The sequence below is a fragment of the Pempheris klunzingeri genome, chromosome 1 (genome assembly GCF_042242105.1).
Source record: "Pempheris klunzingeri isolate RE-2024b chromosome 1, fPemKlu1.hap1, whole genome shotgun sequence".
NCBI lineage: Eukaryota > Metazoa > Chordata > Actinopteri > Acropomatiformes > Pempheridae > Pempheris > Pempheris klunzingeri.
Window position 1 is genome coordinate 4,912,429 of NC_092012.1, and position 27,276 is coordinate 4,939,704.

Consider the following 27,276-nt stretch of genomic DNA (forward strand, 5'->3'; position numbering starts at 1 on the left):
ACTTCTGTCTCTGCCCTCAATCAGCCTCTAGCCACGTCCTCCTATGTGTGAACAAGTGTGCTCCCCTCATTTACAAAGCTGGGAGTAAATATTTAGGACGGAGGCGGAGGAGAGGACGGAGCGAGCATCGGGAGGAGGAGGAGGAGGATTATGCTAATGTGTCCAAACAACTACGGTCGTATCCTGAGACAGAGAGAGAGACAGAAACAGGAAGAGAGGACAAACTAAGCGAAGGAACAAACTGCCACATAGTGAGAAGTAAATGAGAAAGTCTCGGGTAAAAAGAAAGGCGAGTCAGGTCTGCACGTTTCCTGTGGGCGGGGGGGCGGGGAGACGAAGGATGCAAGGACAGAGGGAGGTACGGATGGAGGCAAAGATGAAGGGATGGAGAGAGAAATTGACACGTAGAGAAGGAGGGAATGGGGTCCTAATCTTCTCCGCTCCTGCTTTCGGATCGGCTGAGCCCCCGCAGTTGCAGCCCCGCTCCGATTGGCTAAAACTGCAAAGAGTGGTGGATTAAAGGACGGAGGGGGTATTTCTTATTTTTTGGGGGTTTGTGTGTGTGTGTGAGTTTGTATCAATGCCCTTGAGGGAATCGATTTAAGTTGAAGATATTGGTAGCAAGGACACTGCAGTCATTTCGCACTTGTTTTTTTTTCTGACTGGTTTCAAGTTTGCTTTTAGGGTTAAGGGTCAATATTAGACTACACCAGAAACAAGGCCTTTCAAAAACCTTTCAAAACGTACTCTTGAAAGACTTTGCAACAAACACAGACAAAGACTGTCACCTGGAGATTAGCTCCTCCTGTCAGAGAAATTAAAACATCTGATAATCGCCACTGCCAATGGATTCTTCTCATATATATGGTAAATATAAGTCACCATGAGGCCCAGGTATACCTGACAAATACCCTGAAATGCATCCAATGGAGGGTTCTCACAAGTGCACATCTGTGTGTGTATTTGCGTTCATAGAACACACCCATTTTCCAAACCTCACAGACTTGTGTGAGCCGACGGCGGGGGAAGCCAACCCTCATGCAGCGCTTTCAATCACGCACCACAGAGATTTTCTTCCATTTCATTTCACATCCACCCCAACAACACACACACACACACACCCCTTCACATCCATCTCCTCGGCAGACCCGTCTCCTCATTCTGGCCCAAAGCATTTACTCTTTCACTACCGCAACTGCTTTCAACTCAGCAGGAATCCAACACTGAGCCCATGTGCCCCGTGTGTGAGTGTGTGAGTGTGTGAGTGTGTCTGCTCACATCCTGCTTACTTCAATGTATGTGATTTGCAGAGTGAGAAATAACTTGAGGGATGATCTAAAACAGCAAGGGGTGAGGAGGGGGTGGCAGTACGCAGAAGGCGAATAGAGGATGTGTGAGGTTATCGCGCCTTATCTGTTGTGGTTACTGCTGTTATGAACATTTCGAATCAGTGTGCCGTCATAAATTTTATTGCCTTGAACTGGGAGGAAAGATAAAGAAAACTAAGAGCAAGATAACATATGACAGGAGACAAAAACATAAGTCAGGACCAATTAGAGTGTCCTCTTTCAGGGCAGAGTTCAGATGGCCACGTTCAAAGGAAAAGACTGTTCTGTGTGCATGGGTCATGGATAGACTGGTCTAAAGAACATGCTACAACATGGTATGTGGGATCAATTTGACACAAATATCAACACAAAAGTAAATTGAAGAGTAATAAAACCCAATTTAAGTTAAGACTATAAATCAGGGAGATAAATGTTGAAGTATGATACAGTTTTGTAACTACCAGGGGTGTGTTTATGTCTTTTGGGGCAAGTCCAAGAAAAAGGCTGTGCTGTTAAAAGATTGATTCTTTTAACAACCTTTGCGAGAAGAGCTTCCGTGAGGTACAGGGTGGATTATGAAGAGAGCGGTGGGAGGTTTAGCTGAAAGCTTCTGACCACAACATGAAAGCAGTCATCTCCCTCTGTCCTTCTCCCTTTTCATTCACTTTCCACTTGAGTTTGCCTCCTCTGACTGCGCAGCCTTTATCACAATGAACGCTCGCTGCCATTTCCATAGGAACCAGATCCACAAAGGCAGCGTGTAACCTTCCTCCTTCCTCCTTATGAGGGTTTATATGGACGTGGAGCCGGCTGCCAAGAACATAAACATGTATTCCTCCAATTAAGCGGAACGTCATGTCAGAGTCTCTCACATCTTGTGTATTTGAACTGCAATCAAACAGTGAAGAGCGTTGTTGTGACCATGTGCCATCCTGTGTACGCCCCATGAATTCGCACAGCTGTGTCAAAGGAAAAAAAGGGAGTGTTTTTAATTTGGTGAAGCGCATGTGAGTTATGCCTTCAATTAATTTCTTCAGAGCTAATGGGTGTTCTAACCTTGAGATGTGTGACCCTGTAACGTGCTCGTCCTGCTCTTTGACTAGTGAGGCATTAAAACAGGTAGATAACCTGGTATCCATGATAGATGCCTGTTTTAGATACCCGACACATCTTGTTTCTTAAATCTCCTCTTATGTTTGAGTTGTGGTCACGGGAGGAGAATTACATTTATGTAATACGTGAGTCTGAAACAATATTGGGGGATGATATCCATCCATAGATATTTGTGGTGGTGGTGAGTGTCATACTTCTACTGTTTACCTAGTGATTGCCATGGCAAACGTTTCAATAACTGCAGCAAGGGTGAGTCATGAAATCTTTTTACAGACTACCGAGAAGCAAAAAAAAACATTCTGCAGCGTTTTGGCATTGGATAAGCCCTCAAACTCATGGACAGAAATTAGTGGAGATCAATGGCTGTCTGGAACAGTAGGAAAGATATAAAACTAGTTACTATTACTCTGATAACAATGCTATTATAGGCCACACTCTTTACTCCATACACCAATCTCTCCAGGATCAATAAACAAGAATTTCACTGCCTCTCATGCAAACATATCACATATCATCACGTATATTTTGTAAATGCTTTACGATATTGTTTGTGTGTCCGTCTATAACGTCTCTTATTTTTCTCCCATGTCACTCTTTAGTGTTAATAGTATTTCACCAATAAAGAAAAAAAGGAATAACGTAAAACAGTTGTGCAGAAATAATCGAATGTAATAAATACAGGATTTGTGGTTAAGAATGTAAGACTTGTAAACATACTGGCATCGTCCTTTAACATCGAATGTTTGTTTTTAAATGGGTGGATTTATGATCATCCAGCAAAGACCAAAGACCCCCCCCCCCCACCCCAGCCACACGCCCCCTCAACCCAGTGTGGCCCACAATAAACAGACAGATGTTAGATGTGGGGTGAAGAGGAGAACCACCGGCTGTAAAGACCATTTCCTCCTCACTGTGACCCGCCAGCAACTCCTTCCCAGTAAAATAGAGTTCCTGCAATGACATTTGCAACACCGTACAGGCCTGTGTGTGTGTGTGTGTGTGTGTGTGTATGTTTGAGTTAAGGATAAAATGTGTGAAGAGAATCCATGCATGCTCTGCTCCACTCTCTCTTTAGTCTCTGTGCTGCTATGAAACTTTATATGGGGGAACACAAGCATAAGACTCAAGCATGTACACTTACTTACAGAGAAACACACACACACACATACAAAACAGCCACATCTGCACTACACAATTTCCACATGATTCACACATCCTAATTAGATCAGTAGTTTGCACGGATAGCTTCATAGACAGTCGACCGCATTGCCTCTGCCCCTATTCTCCTGAGTTTCACACACAATACACACACACACACACACACACACACACACATTCTTCCAGGGTGACTCAGGATAATCATGCTTTCTCTGGAAATTGTTAAATTGGTATAAATGATAAATATATTAAAGTTCAAACAAAGTCAGGATTCCACGAACAACACTGCAACAATTCTACTGTGTCCATTGTGATTCAACATTCTCACGGTCACACACACACACACACACACACACACACACACACACACACACACGTCTGTTGTTCCTGCTGAATTGTGGAAACCGCTCTCTCTCCACCGTGCGTTGAAACTGCGCCATGATAAATTCTATTCTTCGTCGTGTTTCGGAAACGTCGGAACAAACCATAAAATTTCACTCCACTGTTTTACAATCCGACCTCAACGATCCTTAATTCAATCAGTGTAATAGAAGCCGAGTCACGTGGGCTTTGACTCTCCTCCCTGACACACACACATGCTCAAGCGCACACACCTCTGGCTACGTGATCTGCATTGAAGAGCTTTCAGCCTACACACACAGAATTCATTTAATTTCAAAAGGCAAACATGTGATACTGGCATAGTTCTGTGCCTGAGGAAATCAATCTTTCTGTTAGCGGAGGACAATCTGACAGCTGGAAGACTCTTTTCAATCAAAAGACTGAATCATAATTTAGTATTTGAGGAGTTGGCACTATTCTCTGCTGAATGTACTCTGGCCTGATCTTTAAAGTTACAGAAAAGTTCATACTCTATCACTAGGGACATAAGTCTGTACAGCACATCAGTTTGATCTTCTGTACTGGACCTATGGTAAATTGTCTGCAACCCCTCAGTCTTAAGACCTGATCTTAAGATCAACTCAGAAGTGTAAAAATGATTTTTCCGGCACAGATTGTTGCATTTGAAAGATTTTCAGAGGCTTTAGGGGGTGAAATTTTCCGTCATTTCTACAGATTTGATAAAATAGTCTAATAATGAAAAACACATGTTGTTTTAATCCATTTAGTCATCTTGAGACCCCTTCTGTACGACTAAATAGACGAGTGTTTGGTAAGTGTTTGGATGAGCTAAGAGAGTAACATGACAGTACATTTGCATGGGAATACATACTGAAGGGTTGCAGCTATGGTATTCAATGGCTGGCACAACATAAATCTCTGTCACATGAACTCTGTGATTGACTGGAGTGAGTCTGAGAGGACGAGTGTGTGACTGCAGAGCGACGGAACAGGGGATCGATCAGACAGCACTAATGGATTAGGAAGGTCCACCTAGATGCTCTGTTATCTGTCAGCTGCTTCCATGTGTCTCCTTAAATAAGTAACGTACCGCAGGTCGATTCATGGCGATCAGAATCACTGAACATTCAACTGGCTATAGATCGATAACACTTAGCATCCCCTCACCCAACCCCTAACTAGCTTAATGTGACAGAGGAAGACTGATGGGGGAAGAATATCAACGCGCGCACACCTCTCAAAGAGGCTTAGGAAGTGTCAAACAAAAGGGCAGCATCTGCTTCTCTGCTCCATGAGCGAGCAGGAAAAAGAAAGACGACGACGCTCACATTGACTTTTCACATCAATACGCAGAAGTGTAAAAGAGGAGTGGTGAAGATCTCCCCCGCTTGACAAACTGACATGCTCTGCAGGAAAATACTCCTGTCTGGCTCAGCTGCCAAGACTTCCCTCTAGCCAAACGCTGCCTGGTGCCAAAAGTCACTCAAGCATTTTTCTGCACGGGGCATACACCACGCGGAGCACCTCGTTCTGCTTCTGCATCAGAAATACAACCCTGCCTGGACCAGTGACCCATTCCCGGCTTCACTGGGTGATGATGGGATCCATATGGGCCCAATTATACTTTTTTTCGTACTATTCTAGACTATTTATGCAGGAAAACTCTGCCCGAGCACGCTTGCACCTTTCTAGCAGAATTCAGAAGTCATGCACTTACGCAAATTTGCAAAAAGGAGCTGCCAAGCTCAACCAGAGCCTTGGCTAAGCAGTGAAAGTTTAAGGCCTTGCTCATGGGGACTCTGATAATATGCAGCTCAAATTTGCTGATTTACTCTATACAACCACACTTATCAAGTTGGTTGAACTTGTTTTTCACGTATTTTTGGTCATACCCCTTTTTAAAGACTTAAAGACTACTTTCAATCTTGTACAGCTCGTGTTTAAACATCATTTAACATTTTAGAAGCTTGGCTACTTCTATTTAGTGGAAAGAAATAGTTTTGTGGGGAACCATGTTTATATTAATCAAGGAAAGCCTTAGCAACTTTTAATTACAATCTCACAGATCACACATCGGGTTCTCTAACCAATTACGACAAATGTTTGGAAATCAGAGACATCAGAGAGCTCAGCATGTTTAAAAGATTGCCAGACAAACTTGCAATTTGCCAAACTTTCTGTCGAACCTCATCTGTCACCAATTGGGCAAGCATCATTTTCATCTGGATCGCAGAGGCAAAGTAAACGAAGAGTGAGACATCAAGCAATCATATCAAATCTAATAGACAGGCCTTTAGGATTCACTACTTTGGCCTCAGTACTATCTTGACGTATACGCCTGCAGTTGGTCGGCAGGGTAAATTCAACATGGAGCCTTTTGGTTTCTGAGATACTCAAAGTGGACCTTCAAAGTAAAATCTAACTCTCCACTGTCTCCTCTGTCTTATTTGATTTCAAACTTGAACAATTCAGAGTCCATACATCTTAAAAAGGGTCAGACAGACAGAGGAAGGAAAAGAGAGAAAAAGAGAAAGAGGAGAATAACTTGAAAAGACGAGGAACTCACTGCATCCGTCCTCGTCACTGTGGTCCCCGCAGTCGTTATCTCCATCACACTGCCACTGGGCCGGGATGCAGGTACATTCCCCGAACGCACTGACCGCACATGTGAAGTGGTTCCTCCCGCATGAGCACTCAGCGCTGCCCTGAACTCCTGCACACACAGAGGAAGAGAGAGGTTGATCAGACATGTTCAGCTTCACTGACATTCTGTGTAAGTGGCATTTGCATAAGCAAATAGAGATTCTGCCAGTTACACATAACAGGCTCATTTTCCCATCTATCCGCTCATCGCTGAGTGAAGTGACAGTATCAAATCTGCAGGTGGACACGTCTCTGAACTCTGATTCAGGCAACACAACGTTGAGCAGAGGAGTAAGCCGGCTGCAGAGGACTCAGACAGGGAGGGGGTTCACTGTAACACACATGACAGGATTGTGTTCTCCGTGTGTTCTCAGGCCAAACCCACAAATCCAGCTGCATTTTCAAACAATGACTTTTATCCATGTGACTTCTTGGTTTGTTTTTTAACTATGACACGCTCAGCCCTTTTAACTACTCCCTACATACTCCTCTGTATGAGTGACAACACTTTCAGAAACCACATCCATGTGGTCTGTTTTGTGTGCTTTCATGTGATCTGATCTCTGTTTGATTTATGAGGCCGCATTAAAATCCACCTGTCTGGGACGGATAAACACCAACTTAGTTACACTTTCCTGAATCACTGCCCACAACCAAAAGTTTGTTGCAGGATTCAAAGCTGGCCAACAAGCACAGATGAAATCCACTGCTGTAAATAGACCAGGTACTAGAGAGGTGCCTTTGGTGGCCTCCATTTTCTTTTGTTTAACTTATGGGGGTTGCTGGTCAAATCCTTGCAGTCCGTTGATGGAGGACAAAGTAAAAGAAGCTGGCAGGCTAGTCTTTACATCTATTTTGGGAAGGCCAAATGAAGCCTAAAGTTTGTGGAGACAAGTTGAAGTCAGGTCTTAGATCTTGTCAAAACAGGTCCCAAATCAAGTTTTAAGTCCTTGAAGGCAATTACAGGTTCACTGTAATTTTCAAAAGTTTCGTAATGTAATTCTAAGATAATGCCGTGTTAACAAAATGGCACTTCAGTTTGAATATCAGGCTGTTTTACTAAGCAATGTTCATGCTTTCTGTTTTCTTTGTTTTAGGGGGCTCGATATATGAGCAGCATTCTTCTGGGCTGCCTTCTGCCATGCAGCTCTTCTGTCACTGCTCCAACGAGCAGCAGTTGTACTGTAAACTACAGCCTAATACACTCCATCCACTTCGCAAACCTTCTAGCCTGTGGTCACACTGCTGCCTATGTGAAAGTGATTAATACAGTTTCCGCTGAACAATGTTTGCCATTCAAAGAGAGCAATAAACATGCCCGACCTTAATATGAATGGTTTTCATTAAATGAATCTCCTCTGAGGGAACATCAGTTCAATTCAGTTCAGTTCTTTATTGTCCCACTGGGGAAAATCCGACTTGCAGCAGAGCCCAGATAAACAATGACAGTAAATGCAAAACAGTACAACAATAAGATCTATGACAAGATGTATTTTTACAGGAAAACATGCACTATGGTGTTTAGTGTAAGCAAAATGCACATAGGTGCCAGGTAATAATTACCTTTTTGTTCAAGTTAAACATGCATAATGTACTCGAGAGAAAGGGAAATTTAAAATCTATTGCACTTTTGAGCTGAAAACCCTGTACGTCTGGCTTGGACAAGGTGGACTGTTGCTGTCAGTACGTCTTTGTTTTGTAGATCCAGGTTGCCATACCAGCATACTGGTGAAAACGTTAGCGCTGACACAATGAAAGATCTATAAAATAGAAACATCAAAGACATTAGGCCTCTGCAGGATACACAGTCTTTGCTAGCCTTTCTTACATGCTACAAATGATTATAGTTTGCTACAACAACATACAGACACGTTGCTGCTGTTTGCTACTCGTGCAGCACTAAGGTGTGTGTTGGATGGTAATAAGACTGGGAGTATACAGCTGTACAGCCTCAGGTAGTTTTAGCTTCTCAGAGTGAGAGGGTTTTATAAATCTCTGTACATTTGCATGTGAGAACAAGTACTACAATGTTTCCAGCTGAGATCCTTCATGATAAGCAGAACGACGGCCTTTTAAAAGCAGCACTGAGTGATTTATTCTGTGGATTTTCCCCTGAAAGCTTCATTCTCGTCCTCAAAAACCAGCTGATGTGACACTGTTGTTAGACAGCGATGACTCCTATCAGAGTAGTGATCAGTGAAGTGATTAATGGTCTGTGAGCTAAGGATTGATAGTTCTATCTATTCTGACACCTATAAAATGTCTTCAGTCGCTCTCAACTGCAACTTCACCTTATTTTGATTAAAAAGAAACAACATTTTCAATTAGCTTCAGCTGAAGACGCTGCTTATTGGCCCTTTAATATGGCCTGTTTCACTCACACTATGTGCATATGCACAGACAAATATAGTAAAATAAAAAACATAAACACACACACACACACACATACAGACACGGCCCATACGTTCACTCTGCCCTGATTTCCCACCACAGCAGAGAAAAAACACAGTCACCACATTTTCAGACGCATCGCAGCAAATCACATCCAGGAGAGGAAATAAATAATTTTGTTTCCACTTTGAAGCCCATTAATGACCATCTGTGTGTGTCAGTGTGTGTGTGCATGCATGTCTATTTTGCTGAACTGGCCTGCTGCAACCAACCCAGAGTTTCTTGGAACACGCATGTGTGTATGCATGCGTGTGCGTGTGTGTGTGTGTGTGTGTGTGTGTGTGTGTGTGGTTCCTGGCCTCCTCACAAAGGCATCAGTCAACCCAGGAGGGCCTGGCAGAGAGAGCTCAGTAACCTTCAGATCCCTCCCACAGCTCTAAATTAATGGCCTCTTTCTTTTCATTTCCCACTCTTTCTCCTCATTCTTGTCTTTCCACCATCCCCTCTTCACACTTCCCCTTCAGCTGCCTCCCTTCTTTTCTCTTCTTCCCCCACTTTTTTCTCCTCCCCTCCCCTCCCCTCGTTTCCAGAACTCTTCGCTAACAGGAGGGAAGCGACGATGGCGTCATCCAACTCTTCCTGTCTTTTAAGTTGCCTTTCTAATTTTCTTGTGCAGTCTGTCGTTCATCAGTCCTTGGACCCCTGGGGCATGACATGTGCCAGACAGACAGGACGTTCACAGACAGGTACAGACTGAAAAGTGAAAACCCCCAACAAAGGCCAATTCCTGATACTCAGTGTGATACTCGCAGTGTTGTGTGTTGTGGTGCATTTGTAACTTTAAGCACATGTGTGCGTTTTATTCAGATATGTGTGTTGTGGGTTTGCAATGAGCTATATTAATCTTTGAGCTGGAACAGAAGTTGTGTCAACATGAAGCCACATCACAGGCCGTGCATTTGTCAAACATGCTTTAAAAAGCAGAAGTCACTGACCAAAGCCAAAGAAACCTACAGAGTTTGGTGGGAAACCATCATACGCGCTGCACTGCACATGCATGGTTATGTACCAGCAGCGGAAATTGGGTTCGGAGAGATGACGATATATTCAGCAAGACCTCGACCTATGATTTGCTACTTTGAGGTAGCTGTTTCTTGCTGTATCCATCCCTTTAATATTTCTGGTTGAACCAGACTGCACTGATGTGACATTAGATCTGATGAAGCAAGAATTCAATCTGTACCGTATTTATTGACTACATTACACAGTTTCACAGGTTATTCTAAGTACTTTAGATCAAACACTGTACCAATCGGCAAAGTTTAGTCATTTTGACACAGTAAGTAACATGATCATTATGTTGATTATAACTTTTAAGAAAAAATGAAGACAGAAGCACCTGTTTTTCAGGTATGCACCAGAAATGATGGTCATACTGGTGCCAATAACCTGCCAAAAGAAATGATCAGTCCCACCACTGATAGATACATAGTGTGTATGCACAAGCATAACAGCCACAGAGTGTAAATGCTTATTAACTAACAAACATGTTTAAAGCTGAAAAATGTTATTGTTGAATTTGCATTATGTGCTCTCACATGAATGTTGTCCCACATTGAGGAGGCAAAAAGACCCTGATGTTAAATGATTGGTGAAAGATTAACACACAAACAATTAGTTGAATGAATGTGGTTCAGAACCAACCCACAGACTAAGTTCTCCTTTATAGTGAGACTATGAGCCTACATAAGAGGTAAAGAGACAATCGTCGTCACTCACTAGATTGTTATGCAAGGCCGCATTCTAAAACACACACACACACACACACACACACACACACACACACACCATGCAGCAGCAGCCGGGCATGGAAGCCCAGCGCTTTCAAGAGCGCCAGCATGACGAGCCTCTGATGCATCACACAGATAACAGATCACATGCTGGGCTGTTTTGTACAGACTGCGGATCACTTTGAACTGTAAGTGCATGTTTAGCAACAATACATCATTCGGCCTATTAAAAGACGTGTAAGTGGAGCACGTACAGTAGAACCACCTGAGCTTTAATTGGTCTTTAGCAGGATTTCTTTTAACTGCCTGGAAAGCTGACTCAAGCATCACAGGGACCAAGTGCTGTGAGACAAGTAGAACTTCTCTGAACTTTTCCTCTGATGTTATCGTGCTTCTTCTAGCTGACTTTCACATCAAAAGCCTCCCAGTGTATCGTTTGTATCGTTAAGGCACCGCAGGAACACTCAGTGGAATGCAAACGGGTTTTAGACTATTGGTGACTCAAAAACGGTTGCTTACTTTCCAGATTAATTATGACTTTTTTGACATTTATATAAGTAATTTGTAGTAATTAGTTTTAGTGTTGAGGAGAAACTGTCATTAAACATTTATTGACTTGAGTCAAGTCAGTTTATTTAAATATTAAAGGGGTTTTGTAGCACTACAGACAACCTCACAGGCAGCCCCTTTTATTCTGAAAGACATTTATCATGGATTATTTCTGAACTACAGCATAATTATCGAAACATTTCTTTAGATCCAGCTTGAGTCCATCTTTCCGATCTCTGCTATGCATTTGATGATTAATAACAGATGATTAATGCCGTGCAGTAACTGTGGTGTAGTGAAAGCCTGTTAACGAGATGTAAAATCCTGCAGTTGTTCCAAATATGATAAGTGTTGCTACAGCCTTTTTATTTCACGGCGTACGCTTCCTAGTTTGCTTGTAGGTTTGACAGACAGTTGATTTTTTGCTCATAAATCAATAAATTCCGCCACATCAAACTTACAAACAAGCCGGGCGATGAACAGAGATCACACCCGCTGAGAAAGGAGGACCGCTCCGTTTCTATCCAGTAACAGGTGATGCAGGCCGACATGTTCAAACTGCTCTCCAGGCAAACAGTGAGACAGACAGACAACTAAACTCTCACTTCACCTGCTGCTGCCAGAGGCCAACGTGTGAGCTGTGAGTCAGAGAGAACCTCCAGTAGGGAAAAAGAAAACAAAGACCACCAAAGATCCTCCACTTCTGGTTACTGCAGTCTGAAACTGTCTAAACAGGCCTGGTGTGGAACAAGACAGGTGGTCCCCCGAAGGTAAACAGAGATGATCCCGCAAACCCACCCTGACGCCACGCCTAAACCTGACCCACCTACAGCAGCAGCCAGTCACCAAAAGCCTGCGCTCACCAACCAAACTGAGCCGGAAGCTGCCACGTCGTAGGAGTCTCAGATCTAACCAGGTGGCATTCAACCTCTGTTTCACCATCTCACTATTTGCTGTTGTTAAATGGTTAAATGACGAGTGTGAAGAGTTGAGGAGAGAGCAGTGGGGCCAAAACACACAATGGTAACCCAGCCTGGTGAACGGGTGGCCACACGCTTTGAACGATGTCAAAAGGCTGCCAGTTAATTAGGCGTGGACCTCCCTGGAGACTACCTGGAGGGTCGGAGCTGCGTCTTTCTTTCAGCGGGAGTGTACCGCTATAAAAAGTGATAAGCGGGAAATTGAGGGGGGAAAAATGAACCATTTGACAATGTGAGGGGTAAGATGGGAGCATGGAGGGAATGAGTCAAGCCTTTTGTCCGTCCTATGTCTTCCTGCCACCCTTCCACTGCTGTTGTGGAGCAGTAAAAGCGTCGCTTCAGAGAGACAGCTGCGTCTCAGCATGTCAGCAACTGTTCAGCCCAAACTGTTCCAAACCAGCTGCATTCAGCTGCACCGCACGGCGTCGCACAGCGCTGCACAATGAGAATGGACACAACTGGCGTCCCGCCTCACTGTCAGGCAACAGTGTTCATCCTCCGTCACTCCTCGCCGTGCGACACAAATGACAGGACAAGACGCTTGACTGATCACAGATACAGGACTGCTGTTCACTTGTGATAACTGCCTGTTGGCTAAAATACTGCAGGACGCACCTGTTTTTAGGTAAAGACTTTTAAAAATAACAGCCTCATATACCATTCTTCAAATCTTTTGCATAAACAGGAAGTTCCAAATTTCAGTTGAGTCCTTTAGGATTCCTTTAACACAGAATACTCAATGAGAAGAGAAGAGGCTGCATTAAACAGTTATTTTTATCTTTTTTTTGTCCTACATTTCCACCAAATGAAGCCTGAAAGTAGTTATTTTGAGACGGACACTTTACTCCAAATGCTTCACTTGCCACAAAAATCCTTTAAGAGCTGATGAATTTAATAGACAAAGCAAATGAAACATAAAATTGGCAGTTTACACAATAATTAAGATAATGTAGGGAAAACACACAGTATGTAGGAGAAATCAACACAAACTGTGGTGGATGAGACTAAACACTAAAACAGCGTTTTCTACACGCAAAGCAAGCAATCGTTGGCTTATCAGTGTTATTTTCAGGGGGAAACAAACCTGTCTGATTGTAATGAGATCCCACCCACAAAGCAGATTGACATCACAATGATACTGATGAGTCAAAGTGCTCTCAGTCGAACACACAGCTGCATGCCATTCATTTAAAAATCTGCATCAGAGGTGAAAGCCAATATCTTAGCTCGTATCTTCACTGCAGCTTCACTGCAAGAACGGTTTCTTCTTTTTTTTTGTCAACCAGACTTTTATGACACAGATGAGTTTTGTGTGTTATGGGCTGTGGAATCCTGTCATAAAGCAGCTATTGAATTCTGTTTCTTCCTGCTCCAACAGAGCCAGTGGTGCTTTAATGTGTGCTGGCAAACCGTCCCTGATTTTTGTATCAAGCAGACACAAAGTAACGTTAGCATTCAGCAGGAGGTTTCTGTTCCCATCCAGAAATCCACATCAAACTCCAATATTCTCTTTCCTTTTAGCTCTGACTAAAAGCTTTAGCTTTAAAGCTACTCGGTGTTCCAGTTTCTTCACTGACTCTTCCCTAGCTGCCTGACATTTGGTCCCGGGCAGGTAGTGTACAGTGGATTTTCCGACCTTTCTTAGCAGAAAATAGCTGCCCGCTGCTGAAAACCAGGCTGATGAAAACAGTGAGACTGAACAATACAGTAAATGCTTCATAAACTAAAATGATGACCTTGAAAGGGATAAAAAGCTCCATAAAGAGGTGATGATTCACAATGAGTTCATTCACTACATAGAATATTAATTGGCTTTAGCTTTAGAGCTTTAATGATTATGCATATTTCTCCCCATTACAACATATGAAAGCTCTAAAGTTGCTCCAACACTCAACACATTCACTAAATTCCCTGTGGTTATGATGGCTCAGTGCACCGAAGACTTGGCTCGAAGATGCCAAACAGCAAGCCGTTCCCTCCTCCGTCAGCTCATCTCCACCTACTAATTTGCCAACCGTAGGTCAGGCCGCCCTGATGCGGCGAGCTGGTAACCACAGCAACACATGTTGAACCCTGCTGGGAAAAGAGACACAAGTGTGGAGGAACACCGTGTATGAGCAGATGCACACATGTGCCACTTTTCAACCGGAGGGAAATTTTTCAATCGCTTAAAAATATCTGGTTTGTGCGCTCAGATATGTAAACAAAGGACCAGACAAACAAGTTCAGAGTTGGTGCCAAATCTTCAAAGCATTGCTAAAAATCTTCCTGGACAGGCCCGTCATCACGAGCTCATCCCTCCGGTTTGCTCACTCACACACAAAACACACACAGGAGTGTTTGAAATGTGCAGCAGTTGGTCAGCAGCGGGGTTCTTTTCGCGCCTGCTCATCTCAGACTTTCATTAAAACTCCAGTCTTATCACACTGTAGCACTCAATCACTTTCTTGTGACGCAACTCAGCAGGGACGTGTGTGTGTGTGTGTGTGTGTGTGTGTGTGTGTGTGTGTGTGTTTTGTTGGCTTGTCTTTAAGGCCAAACCATGTTAACACTCCCCCAACCTGATTGGTGCAGTACTTCATTCAAGCACACAGTGCCAGGCACGTACACACACACACACACACACACACACACACACACACAAACCAAGTCATTGCCTATTAACTAAGTGCGACCCGAAAGCATGTGGGAGGATACTGTCCTTTATTCTCTTGAAATGAGCGAAAACAACATAATTACACGCTTAGTGATATATCATCGTCCTGCTGCTGAGGGTTAAAAATAAAGGCCTCAGAGATCAAACGAGGGGGGGAATGAAAGGATAGTGCTGCTATGGAGCTGTATACAGCACACACACACACACACACACACACACACACACACACACACACACACACAGCCATCATCCGTGGCTGGCCAGCAGTCTCTCTGAAGTCAGTTCAAAGATAACACTGACTTGGCCAGGGATGAGTGGATGGCTGCTGGACGGGCATGTGGGCTGGCACTGGCAGAGGGGGTGGGGGGCAGGTGTGGGGGACTACATCAGAGTTGGAAGAAAAAAAAGAAAGAGAGAAAGAGGGCAGACATATCCATACAGTGACTGTGCAACTATTTTGGTGTATTTTGCTAAAAACAAGTGAAAACATCTGCCAGCATTTTGAGATAATCCAATATAATCTATTTTTTTCTCTGCAAAGTGGCTAAATCTCAAACTAAAACATAATAACTAGGATGCACTCAGTGAAAACCTCTACCAACACTGGAAAAACCCACACAGGTGCAAAGCTGCAGCCTGTTTATATTTCCTCATCATTTACCTGCCGTGTTAGATTGGATGATAAACAGTAGCATGTGAATGCAGCACTGTTCATGCTAGCACACAGACGTGTACACGAAAATATATGCATGCAACTTAGGACTTGAACTATTCAGCAGGAGCAGTTAGTGTGATTTTTTAGTCTCCATTTACTGGTTGTGTTTTGTACAACTGTCTTTTTTACTGTACTATGTGCTAATTTTGATGCATCTGTGTGGTACCATGTACAATATATGTGAACATAAGCGTTGTCCTTTGATTAATTGTATGAGAGTTAGTTTCGATTTAGCTAATTTTCATTAAATAAATAACAGAGCTAAAACCAATAACTGCTGACAAATAATAACAATCCTAAATGCTGTCAAATATCTTTAGCCCAAAGGAGATGCATCCAACACATTTATAGGTTTGTGGGATGTCTCGATCACAAGTAAACTGGTTCACACTGGGAAAAGTACAACTTTTTCCCCCAGCGTAACAAACTTTTACTTCTTTTCTTAAAAAAAGAAAAGGATTTTAAACCTCTATAGCACATGAGGTCAGTGTTTGGATGGCCGCGTCATGCTGTGTGCGTTATGCTGTGTGGTCTGTCTGGTCACGGGGCCATGAAGGGGTTAAGGAGGGAGAGGGGTGAGTGTGTCGTACGACGTTTCATTTTCCACTACTGTCAGCCCTTTGTGATGACTCTGGCCTCCACAGACTGTACTTATGTGGCTTTGGGACTCAATACGTGTGAGTGTATGTGAACATGTGAGTGAGAACTGTATACAGTATGTGGATGAGGGAATGACTCTGTACTATGATCAAAGACAAAACACATAAAAGCTCCATCATGACTACTTCCATTTACTCTGTTTTCTGTGTTGGACGTGAGTTTTAAGGATTTAATGACCGAATGGGAAACTCTGCGACTGCTTTTCCACCAAGTTGACACGCATGTTAAAAAAGGGACAAACTCAAGACATACAAGATGTCGATGCTGATGATGAAGCCGCCGTACAGGATGGGGGCTGCACGTGGGGCGAGTGAAGGCAGACGTACGGCTGACTGTCATAAGTCTGTGTGAGAGAACTCCTGTGGTGTTTTTATGAAGTGTGGGTGGGAAAGCAAGTGTTCTGCGTAGAGTCAGAGAGAAAGGTTGGGGAGAGTAAAAAGAGATGGGGAGAGTGAAAGCTCCGTGTATTTGCTCAACAGCCGCTGAGGCGGCAGGGCGATGACCGTGCATCAGTGAGATAAAGAGAGATGCTGTTGGGAAAGAGAGGTGGTTTCGACTTCAATGCTTCCATTGCACAAATTAAACAAACATTTGATCAGAAACAAAAGATCAACAGATCAAAAGTTGACACTGACTGCCTGGTCAGATGACTGGACTTAACTTGGGCTTTGATCCTTATCTAGTTCCAAATTTGACCAGTTATTGGGTTTATTTTATTTTGGTGGGGTTCTTGTGTGACTTCTTGCATTTGGAAAACAAACATTTGAAAACTTCCTTATTAAATTATTTAAATTTGTTTTTTTTTTCATTTAGTGTTGCTTCTTCTGTGTCTAGAGTTCAAAGAGCGTCACTGCAGATTTACAGTAGAATGTGAGACTTTGAGCATTTCAGTGCAGATCTGTATTGGCTTTAGTGTGAATAGGATTGTGACTGTGTGTGTGTGTGTGTGTGTGTGTGTGTGTGTGTGTGTGTGTGTGTGTGTGTGTGTGTGTGTGTGTGTGTGTCAGGCCTGGCAGTGTAAACACAGAGGAGCTCTGAGCTCTGCCTCTGGCTGTGAACACTAGACTTGCTGGGTAATGTGCTGAGTGAGCACTTGGTGTCCAAGCTTTCTCTAATCCACAGATTGTCTCTTTGGCCAGCTGACCCCCCCTCACACACACACACACACCCCTAACTCCCCACCATCCCGAATTTAACCCCCAAAATCCCCCAACAGGGGCCTCTGTCAGGGATACACGGGTCAGAGCTTCAGCTGAGCCCAGAGCTCAGTGCTGCAGTGAGCTGATTCTCCAGTTTTCAATATGATTATGAGGTGTCAACTCTTAAAAACTAAAGATCCATCTTTCCATCTGTACTTTCTCTCAGTGAATGTGTGGTTTAACATTAAATGTTCTATGTAAACTAAATAGGCAAGGCAAGGCACTTTTATTGCTATAGCACCATTCAGACACAAGGCAATTCAAAGTGCTTTACAGGGACATAAAACACAACAAAAGACACAGAAACATTAAAATTGCATATAAAAGATAATAAAAGCGCGAGCAAATAACTAGTTAAAGCTTAAGAGAAGGTGCATTAAAAGACAAGCATGTGAATGAATAATTGGAGATTACAAGAAAGTTATATAGCTCATTTATTGGAAAGCCACAACAAACAGTAATGTTTTAAGACCTGATTTAAATGAGCTAACACTTTTAGCAGACTTCAGGTGCTCGGGGAGCTTGTTCCATAGGTGGAGAGCATAGACGCTAAAAGCTGCTTCTCCTCGCTTGGTTCCGATTCTGGGAACACTGAGTAGACCTGCACCAGATGACCTGAGAGTTCTGGATGCCTCATAGCGTATTTGGGCCCAAGACCGTTTAGTACTTTGTAGGCAAGCAATAGGATATTAAAATCTATCCTTTGGCACAGTGGAAGCCAGTGGAGGGATTTAAGAACCGCTGTGATATGCTCCACCTTCTTGGTGTTAGTGAGGACTCTGGGTGCCGCAATTACCACGTTTTTTTGTCTTTATAATCTATTAATTGTTTAAGTCAGTGGTTCCCCACCCAGCTCCCCACAGTCTGATGCTTATTTCCCAACTCTTCTGAGTTGTCCACACCTGATTAGATTAAAAAAAAAGAGGTTTTCAGTCAATCAAGAGTTGGTGCCTTCCAGCTATTGTTTAGCTGACAGGGTGGGAATTACTGGTTTTAGTCGTTTATCAAGAAAAAGATACTTCATATTTTTTGGTTTCAGCCAGACAGACCGTCAACTGTTGATCTGACAAAATAAGCAATTTAAAACACGACACCTTCGACTATTTCTGACATTTTACCAATGAAAAGCAGTAGTTTGACTTGCATCACTCTGCAAAACTACTACAGAAGATATGCTTGATGAAACACAAAGTATGTAAACAATGCTGTTCCTGAACCAGATATCAACTAAATTAAAAGCACATGGATCAAACAGTTGTCTATTTAACTGCGGTCTCCATGATTCATGCATTACTGTTCTACACTGAGGTTCAAAAAGTGGAAAAATAACAGAATCCTGCATCCACACGATGGGATGCAAACCTCAAAAATGCCCAATAAACCCAAATTAAGTGACCCGTTTCCACTGCAAACATCAATTGTTCTGTGAAGGCAAATCAAAACCATGTTTCTGGGCTGTAAAGGAGTGGACCTCCCTCAGCTCAAATTAAACTAGCTGAACCAACAAGAATGTCAACATGGCTGGGCTTGTACCAGAGTCCAGGAACAGTAGAAGAAAAACGCAGAATTATTGAAAAAGAGAGAGGTGAAGGGAAAATGAATTGGTCGTCTACTGGAGTCTTAAATCTGTGTGTGTGGGACAATTACTGTTTCCAGCCGGACGTCTATGCAGCAACAGTGGACTGCTGGTGAAGTTTTAGATGTTTACTCTGTAAGTGTGTTACTGGTGCCTGGATCGAGTCCAGTCCAGTGGAGTCAGCCTTTAAGTGCTACACGAGCCGCCTGTCTGAGCCAAAACTTCCAGTCTGGACTCTTCATGCTGCAGAACTCCACCCCCCCTCCCCAGGGATCAGCACCTCTCCTTGGGATTTATCGATCACCTGTTCTGGGCTGCATGCTGACAGACTGAAATCCATCTCACGTACAAATTAAACTCAGACCGTGGCGGCATACAGGCGAAGGTAACGCAAACCAGGACAGAGAGCAGAATACGTTTTACAAAAACAAGCACTGCATCTTTCATTCTAACAGCATCAACGTCGTCTTACATTTCGTTTGGGCAGCATGAGTCTGTTAAGAATAATCATCCTAACTGCTATCTTTAGTTATAAACATGATGAAACAATGAACAAATCTTCATGAAAGAATCCTCCAGATAAAGTGAGCGCACTTCCTCAGTGTCGGTGACAAAATCTGTGGCTTTTTGCTCTGAAGCTTTGTTCACTGGTGGCAAAAATTGTCTAACAAGCTATGACACATCCTGTTACTTCTTGTTCTTCTTCTTCTAGTTAAAAGTTTACAGAAAGATGTCCCTCTTGACTGAATTAATGTATCTGATTGGTCACAACTGGCAGTTTCCCAATCTACTTCCCAAGCATATCGGTGCTTACGTAACATTGAATCTACTGAACACACATTAACAATTAAATCTACAGTTTGATGACTTTATTTCCAAACTGTAGTGTAAATTTCAAAATCAAGTCATGAATCTAAGGTGAAAAAATGTAGTCATTATCAAATTCCTTATCATTAAATTTCACACCCAAATCACATTATACCCTTATCTACATTTAACTGTGTTATCTACACTTACCTCAATCACAAATGTAACCAGTGCAAACTGTTTTCTCACCTGTACAAACATTTGTCTGAGCTCTGTAAGGCACCAAAACCAGAACGGTCAAATTTTGAACATGAGCAAGTACGGTGTTCCTGAACAGGCCTCATGGCAGCTCCAGATGCCAGATCAGTATTAGCAGCTCCATTTGGGCCACGTCTGTGAATGTGAACTCACAGCGAAGGGATAAGTGTAATAAGAGGAGATTATTCCATGCGGGCGAGCTGTAACTCACTTTATGAGCTTTGACTGGATGAGGAGAACAGGCACCGAGGTCCAGCTCTATAATATCCAGTTATAAACTGACGCAGCATGAAGGGCTCCACTCCGCAGCTCTAACCTCCCTCATGTTGGCACCAGACGCTCTATGATGTTAACATTTGGGATTTGGGGCAAAAACCGGGCTTGTAAACTTCAGATCTCCAAGTGAGACTTTGCCAGTTTTAGTATATTGACCTCTCTGTTTTTTACATCAGCCAGCCATTAAAATGAGCTGCTAACTGTGAGGAGGGCTCAAACAAGCACACACACACACACACACACGTGAAACACAATCATGTTGGTTTAATGTGCATTGTGCACTCACTGTCTGGCAGTTACAGGATCTAAGCCTTCCTAATAATCAGCCAAACTGGTCAAGAAACATCAGAATAGAAACAGGTAATGGAGTTTGAAGGCCGGTACTGATAGTTATATGTAATCATTTCTTCCCCCAAAAGCAATCATCACTGGGCAGTGGTTTTTGACACAGAACATGAACTGATCCCTCAAGAAACTGCTACATATCTGTAAAGATATTTCACACAGTAAATCTTTATTCTCAATGACACCACCAAACGTACATATCTTTTTTTTTTACAATTCCAAATAGAATATAGGGGCAAATATAATACAAGTCAGGCTCTGACTGTAAAAACAAAAACAGTATCAATTCTCTAGTTTTCCATTTCTTAAGATGGTGTCTATACAAAATCAGTGTACTTTTAGATATCAAGGATTCTAATTGTCAAAATGAAAAACTACTTTTCTTCTATGACTGTAGGGAGTGAAAACAGCTCCAGTGTGTTTCTATATTAGTGCTGAGTTACATCCCTGTAGATCATCTGACACTTGGGGAATCAAATTCTTTACCGGGACATAATCCATTCAAATCAAGTTGCCCAGTGAACACCACTGTGACACTCTACTTATTCAGGGCATCTTTATTAGCTGGACTAGCAGCTTCTTTACAGGCTTTCATGCTGAAACATTTGAATTAGAGAAGTCTATTTAAATATGAAATGATTAAACTGGACAGAAGACATGAGAAATTATAGCCTGTTTATATTCTGCTTTTAAAGAGGGACACTGTGTCATAGATTTATTGATATATTAAACCAAGAATGTTTGTGAATTCATTCCTTTGAAGGTAATTAGAATGATTCCTTTCGTATCCCTTTCTCTAATGAGAATACATGCACATCTTGAAGTTACGAAACCTTATGAGACGCACACGCCCTGGTCCCTGCAGGACAACAAAACCCCGAAGCATTCCAGGGGAGGTGGGAGTGGAGAGTTTGGAGGGTGATGTGGGTGGAGGGATGTTAAATTGGTGACTTGGAAGGCAGAGCCTTTCCAGAAGCGAAGCGGACAACCTGTGGTTGGGGTTGAATTCTTTCCCTCTCTGGCTCCTTTTAGAAAAGAGGAGAAAACGGCAAACACAGACCGCTCCATTCAGAGTAATTTATCCCTATGGCCAGGCCTTCTTTACCGGCTGCAATAGCCCCCTTCCGGGGCTGCCCAGCAGGATGCCTGCGAGTGGCGTGTGAAACTCTCCTGTCTCCTTCAGCTCAAAAGGGAAGGATGAACAATGGCCCTCGCCAGGCGCTGGCTCTGAACAATCCTTCGCTCCGCTTCACTCTCTGCCTTACTTTCTCCGTCTCTAAAAGCAACCACAAGCTATTCCCGCAAAACCAATCCAATATCGTCCGTCAGCAGCCATTTCCCTCAACGTAAACGGTTCTCTCATTTGTTCCCCTTTGTTTCTCTCCCGTCTCTATTACCTCAAAATCTTCTCCTTTTCTTTGCCTCAACTCTTCTCATCTTCCTTTTTGGTAAAACTAAGACAAACACTTTGAATCAAGGTGAAGGGGAGCACGAAGCCCCCCACATTTTTCTGGGTTCTCAGGACCCCATTTGACCCTCCCATTGCCCCAATCATCAAAACGTGGATGACTCATCCTCCATCACCATGCCTCACCCCTACCATCTTTCCATCTTTGAAAAAAGCCCTACTGGATCTTTACCGCCTGAAGGGGTTTGGACCAAAACCGGGAGAGCTGGTGAACAAAGTAATTATTGGTCTGATTAATACCATATTTGTCAGGGACGAATTTACAACTGACTGTGATTTCCACACACATGGAACACAACAGTGAAAACAATGAAAATGAGTGTAGACAGCAAGACAGCTTTGTGCCATTACAATAAACCCCATAGCATGTCTCTTTCCCCAGGCGGGGGATGTTAAGAGAGCTAGCTGGGGTTTAGCGGAACATGTGGCTCATCAGTTCGCATGGCGACTCTCCAACTGGTTCAGGCTGAGAAACAGGCAAAGTACATGCCAGTCTGATCAATCAATAACAAAAAAAAACACTGTTTCTGCACATCTCTGTGGGAGTCAGAAGTTGGAAGAAAGAAATGTGGACAGTTTCCCCACAGAAGGAGCCCCAGCAACAATCTGCACAGCTCTTGCGGGAAGCCATTTTCCCCCCAGCACTCAACCATTCACCAGTGGCTCCTACAGAGCTATTGAGCATTCAGCAGGCACCTCCACATCCCCGACAAGCGCAACAAAAAGCATTTTAAAGAAACACTCCCCGCAGTTCCCACACTATTTCACCTGTCAAATGCTTACAAAACAGTCGAAGAAGGCCAACTGCTCCTCAGGGGCGCCACAGCACACCTCTTGCCAGCCTTGGCCCCACTAAAGACGTTGTTATTCCTTTTTAAAGAAAGAATACACTATAAATCTTTCCCACCTACTATCATGAGCAACTATTCTGAGCCTCAAAGCCCAGACAGGACCTTCCACCTTGACAAGCATCATCTAAAGTAGAGCAGGAAATGTGAAGAAAGCGTTTTCTCACAGAGCCAGACTCCCAAGGCGAGAGGATGAGTCATCTGGGAATGATGCTCAGGAAATCAATACAAACCAATTGTCTGTTTGAGGAAGGAGGCAACAGAAAAGGAGCAAAGAAAGGGCAGCGCCGGAGATCTGTTGCGCTGTAGGAAATTAGAGGCGTCTGCAGAGTCAGAACCTTGTCCGGCTGATTGATAATTTGAGTAAACTAAGAAGATGCCAGGGTCTCGCATAGCTTCATGGAGGTCTGACAAAGAGAGTAGGGGCAACTCCTTGGATCAATCATTTCCTCAAGTCAAGAGTTCTGAGTTCAGAGGGACACAGCTCTGCATACTTGGGGTGTAGTTATACAGTCTTGTGTCTTTGTGTCGTTTCTAATCTAAATCTAAATTGGGATGACAACAAGCAGTGACAAAATTCCTCATTTCATCCTCCTCCTTTCTTTGGCCATAAAATGGGCGAAAAGTGTTACTGCTCTCCTTGTTTCTTATTTGTATTTTATACTAAACCCAGCAACACAATTTCAAACTCAAGAGCAAGGCACCTAAATTCATATAAGCCAGGACCAGAGTGCAGCGTACATGTTTTTACACAACAGAATGAGTCCAGAAACAGAAAAACTAAAGCATTTTTACCAGTCCAATCTTCAGTCCATCATAGACCACTGACAGATTAATCTCAATCCTTTTTAAATTAGAGACAATTCAGTAAATGTGCAGCTCTCCAACCCCAGCAGGGCAATGGAAAGCTCCCACTATACATACTTTTTTTCAATTTTCCACTGTGTGTGTAGGATGGAGAGGTACAGCTTCACTTAGGCTAATTATAGGCCGTCTCTAACTGGTTTTGTTGCTATGGTGCACATAATCCATTATCTGTGTACCAGGGATGTCAAAAAAAGACTAAAAAAATATATACACAGCATTTGAGGTTTTGGTAAATTTGGCTCTGAAACAATGGCAGTCACTTGAGCTTCTGTCCTCGCTCTTGGTGCCAGAGGGCTCTGCAGCTCCACGGCTCAGGTTGAGTACGGGGGAGAAATTAGACATGACAGAAAGCCTTTCACACGTCCTCAAATGGAACTGACAGCAGCTCACTCTGATGCATCTAATAAACCTCATGCTTAAATAGACAGCACAAATATTTGCTGTGTCAGTCTGAGGAGCTCAATGCACCGCAGCCTTCACATCACGTTGGACTGAAGATGCAGTTATGTATCCCCTCTGGCTGAGGAATAATTATGCTTCGGTGTTTTGACAACAGTTTGGCTAATGGATCATCGACGGCAGAAAGGAGGTGGAAGCACAACCCTCATCAAAGTTTCATTTGTAGACGCTGCCATCATCAAAACAATATAATCCTATTCTTCCAGTTAAGTGGTCCACCTTGATCAACAATAACAGTTAAAACAATCAAGGGTGTGTGTGTTTGTGTATTTTTCACTCCCAAGCCGCAGTCTACTGTTTAATAACTGCCTGGAATGATGCAACTGGTATCCTGTTTTAGATCATCATAAGAGGAAAATCATGATGTAACTCAATAAACGTTAATTTGGCCCGAGGCATTTCGGAATATGAAGACATCAATCTTCATGTGGCCCCCCCATCGGTCTATGACAGCGGCTTCAGCAGATCAAGTCATCACCCAAAACAGGCCGAGTTTATTGAGGGAGAATGAGGGGAGAACAAAGAGGGGGTGATACAAAAGAAGACATTTCGAGGATAATTCAAGTTTATTACAACTTTAGTATTGTTTTATGGTTTGGGCCATTATTGCCGTCAGTGATAATCACATCGTACTCACAGAGATAATGGCTGAGATCTGGGAACATGGCAATATCACAAAAAAAAATAGGTCTAATGGGGCAGGAAATATTAGCAGCCACACAGTCATAAAGATCATCGAGTTTATACAAACTCAAATCAAATCAAAATATTTGAATCTAAGTTTAGATCTTAGCAATAACTTTGGTGAGAACACTGTTATCAAAATGATGGCAAAAACTACGGAAATAAAACCTAAGCTATAATAAAGTGAAACTCGAGAGGACAGCGCTCCCTTATCCATGAAGTCACGGTATGACTTTCCCGGGGAAATTGGTGGGGCTGTGAGAATATATTTTGCTATGTACGTTCATGCCAAACAAGATATTTTCGTCCAAATAAGTTTTCCACCAGTTCCAGCTGCAAAATCACGTTCCGTCCCGTCTTCATCCGGGGGTGGGGGGGGGCGATGAAGGTCATTCTTTATCACATTATTGTTGACGACGTATCGACATTTTGTGCACGATGTGTCTGTCTAGCAGTCATCACATCTTTCATTCAGATAAATTTGTTTCGGTCACAGCCATAACAAACGGTGCCTCAGAGACCGGCTGCCTTCGGACAAATGGAATGACAGTGTAATATTTTACTGTTAGGTCGGAGTAAATCGCTCTCCTGACGCACACACGCCTCAATTATCTGTTCCTCTCTGTCTCCTCCACACCTCCATCTTACTGCCCTAAATCCCCGGCTTGCTTTATTAATGCCTCAGATCCCTCCTTTCTCTTCTTCATTCTCCTTCCTCCACTCCAGCCCTGTTCGCTGTCCCCTCCTGACACTGACTGACAGCTCTTCCCCTGGCAAGCGTGATGTTAAGATCACTCCTGTCTGTTTTCAGCCAGCCTTGATTAAAAGAATGGACCTGTCTGGGCCACTGCAACACACACACACACACACACACACACCATACGGGCAGAGTGATATGGCCCAGACTGAGAGAAGACAGAAGAGGAGCTGCCTGAGGTCTGATCTTAGTGTTGGGCCTGCTTGGGCCTGTCTGCCGGCTCAGATGCCTGCAGGCTGCTGGCCGACAACCGAGAACCCCCACACTCAGAGACCAGCACACACTGCTTCCTTGTTGCCATCAGTCAGGTGAACATTACATAAGATTCATTTGATAAATAAAACTAATGTTGGTGTAAATATAATTTTTCCATGAACCTTGCTGCCCGACATCCTGCCTCATCCAACTCTAACAGACAGAGTATGTTGCAAATTACTGCGATCAGGGTTATAAATTATGACCGTCAGTCATTATTTTAATTCCACCTTCACATATTTCTACTCACTTCCGTTTGCGTTGCATATTGAAAACCAGTTCTGAATGTAGGGCAGCTGTAAATTTCAAAGAAGCGGACATTCATCAAGGCACACAGATTTTAATTCCACTAATTGAAGCTTGAAAGCAAAGACCCACTGAGCTTCTGTTATATACGTAGGAGCAAAACCTCACATAAAACCAAGTGTCTTAATGATGCAACAAGATGAAATCTCTGTGGGAGAATACCACGTTATCTTGTCTTCGATATTTTTCCAGTAATGACTTCTTGAGTCACCGGTTTAAATCCCCCACAGTCCACTGACGCATCCAAGAAAAGTAAAAACAAGTGGCCAAAATAAGCTGCGATTCAAAGTTCATTCATGATACATCCTGCTCAGAATATGATCAAGCTGCAACTTCCATTTGGTAGCTATTCTGTAGCTTTCCATCATATCTAAAGATCTTCATCTTCACTTTTTTCCCCTTTTAATTTTACCTTCACCTGGATTTGATGGAAAGTGAATTTGACGAGTTAAATTGAGAACAATATCGAAACCCTCTGTGCTATTTCTCAGCGCAGCAGCAGCCAAAGAAGTTGTTTTAATTCTGCTTTTTGTTTTTACAGATTCTCATCAAAAAAGAGAAATATTTGCCCCCGCTTTTATATAACAATCACTGCAGCATCCCCGAAGTAAGAAATTATTGATGACACCAATCCAAGATATCTATGATTAATCGCACAGGCCAAGAGAGTAGATTCAATTCGAAAGTGGAACACAAGCGTTGCTCAAGCAGAGAAATCAGAGTTGGCACAGAGAAAGATAATTTAATATTCTCAGTTTTCCCTACTTCAAACATCACTTTACTTCACTGCGCCCCCCCCCCCCGTCCTGCTCACTAGCTGTCACG

At 43.1% G+C, this 27,276-nt stretch overlaps 1 protein-coding gene across 1 annotated transcript in view; it reads right to left on the minus strand.

Annotated features, from left to right (window-relative positions):
- The window catches only part of lrp4 (low density lipoprotein receptor-related protein 4), a 105,275-nt gene that overhangs the window by 49,193 nt on the left and 28,806 nt on the right, over positions 1-27,276 (minus strand). The window contains exon 2 of the mRNA XM_070839227.1: positions 6,529-6,675. Within this exon, the coding sequence (XP_070695328.1) occupies positions 6,529-6,675 (147 nt within the window). The remainder of the gene's footprint in view (positions 1-6,528; positions 6,676-27,276) is intronic.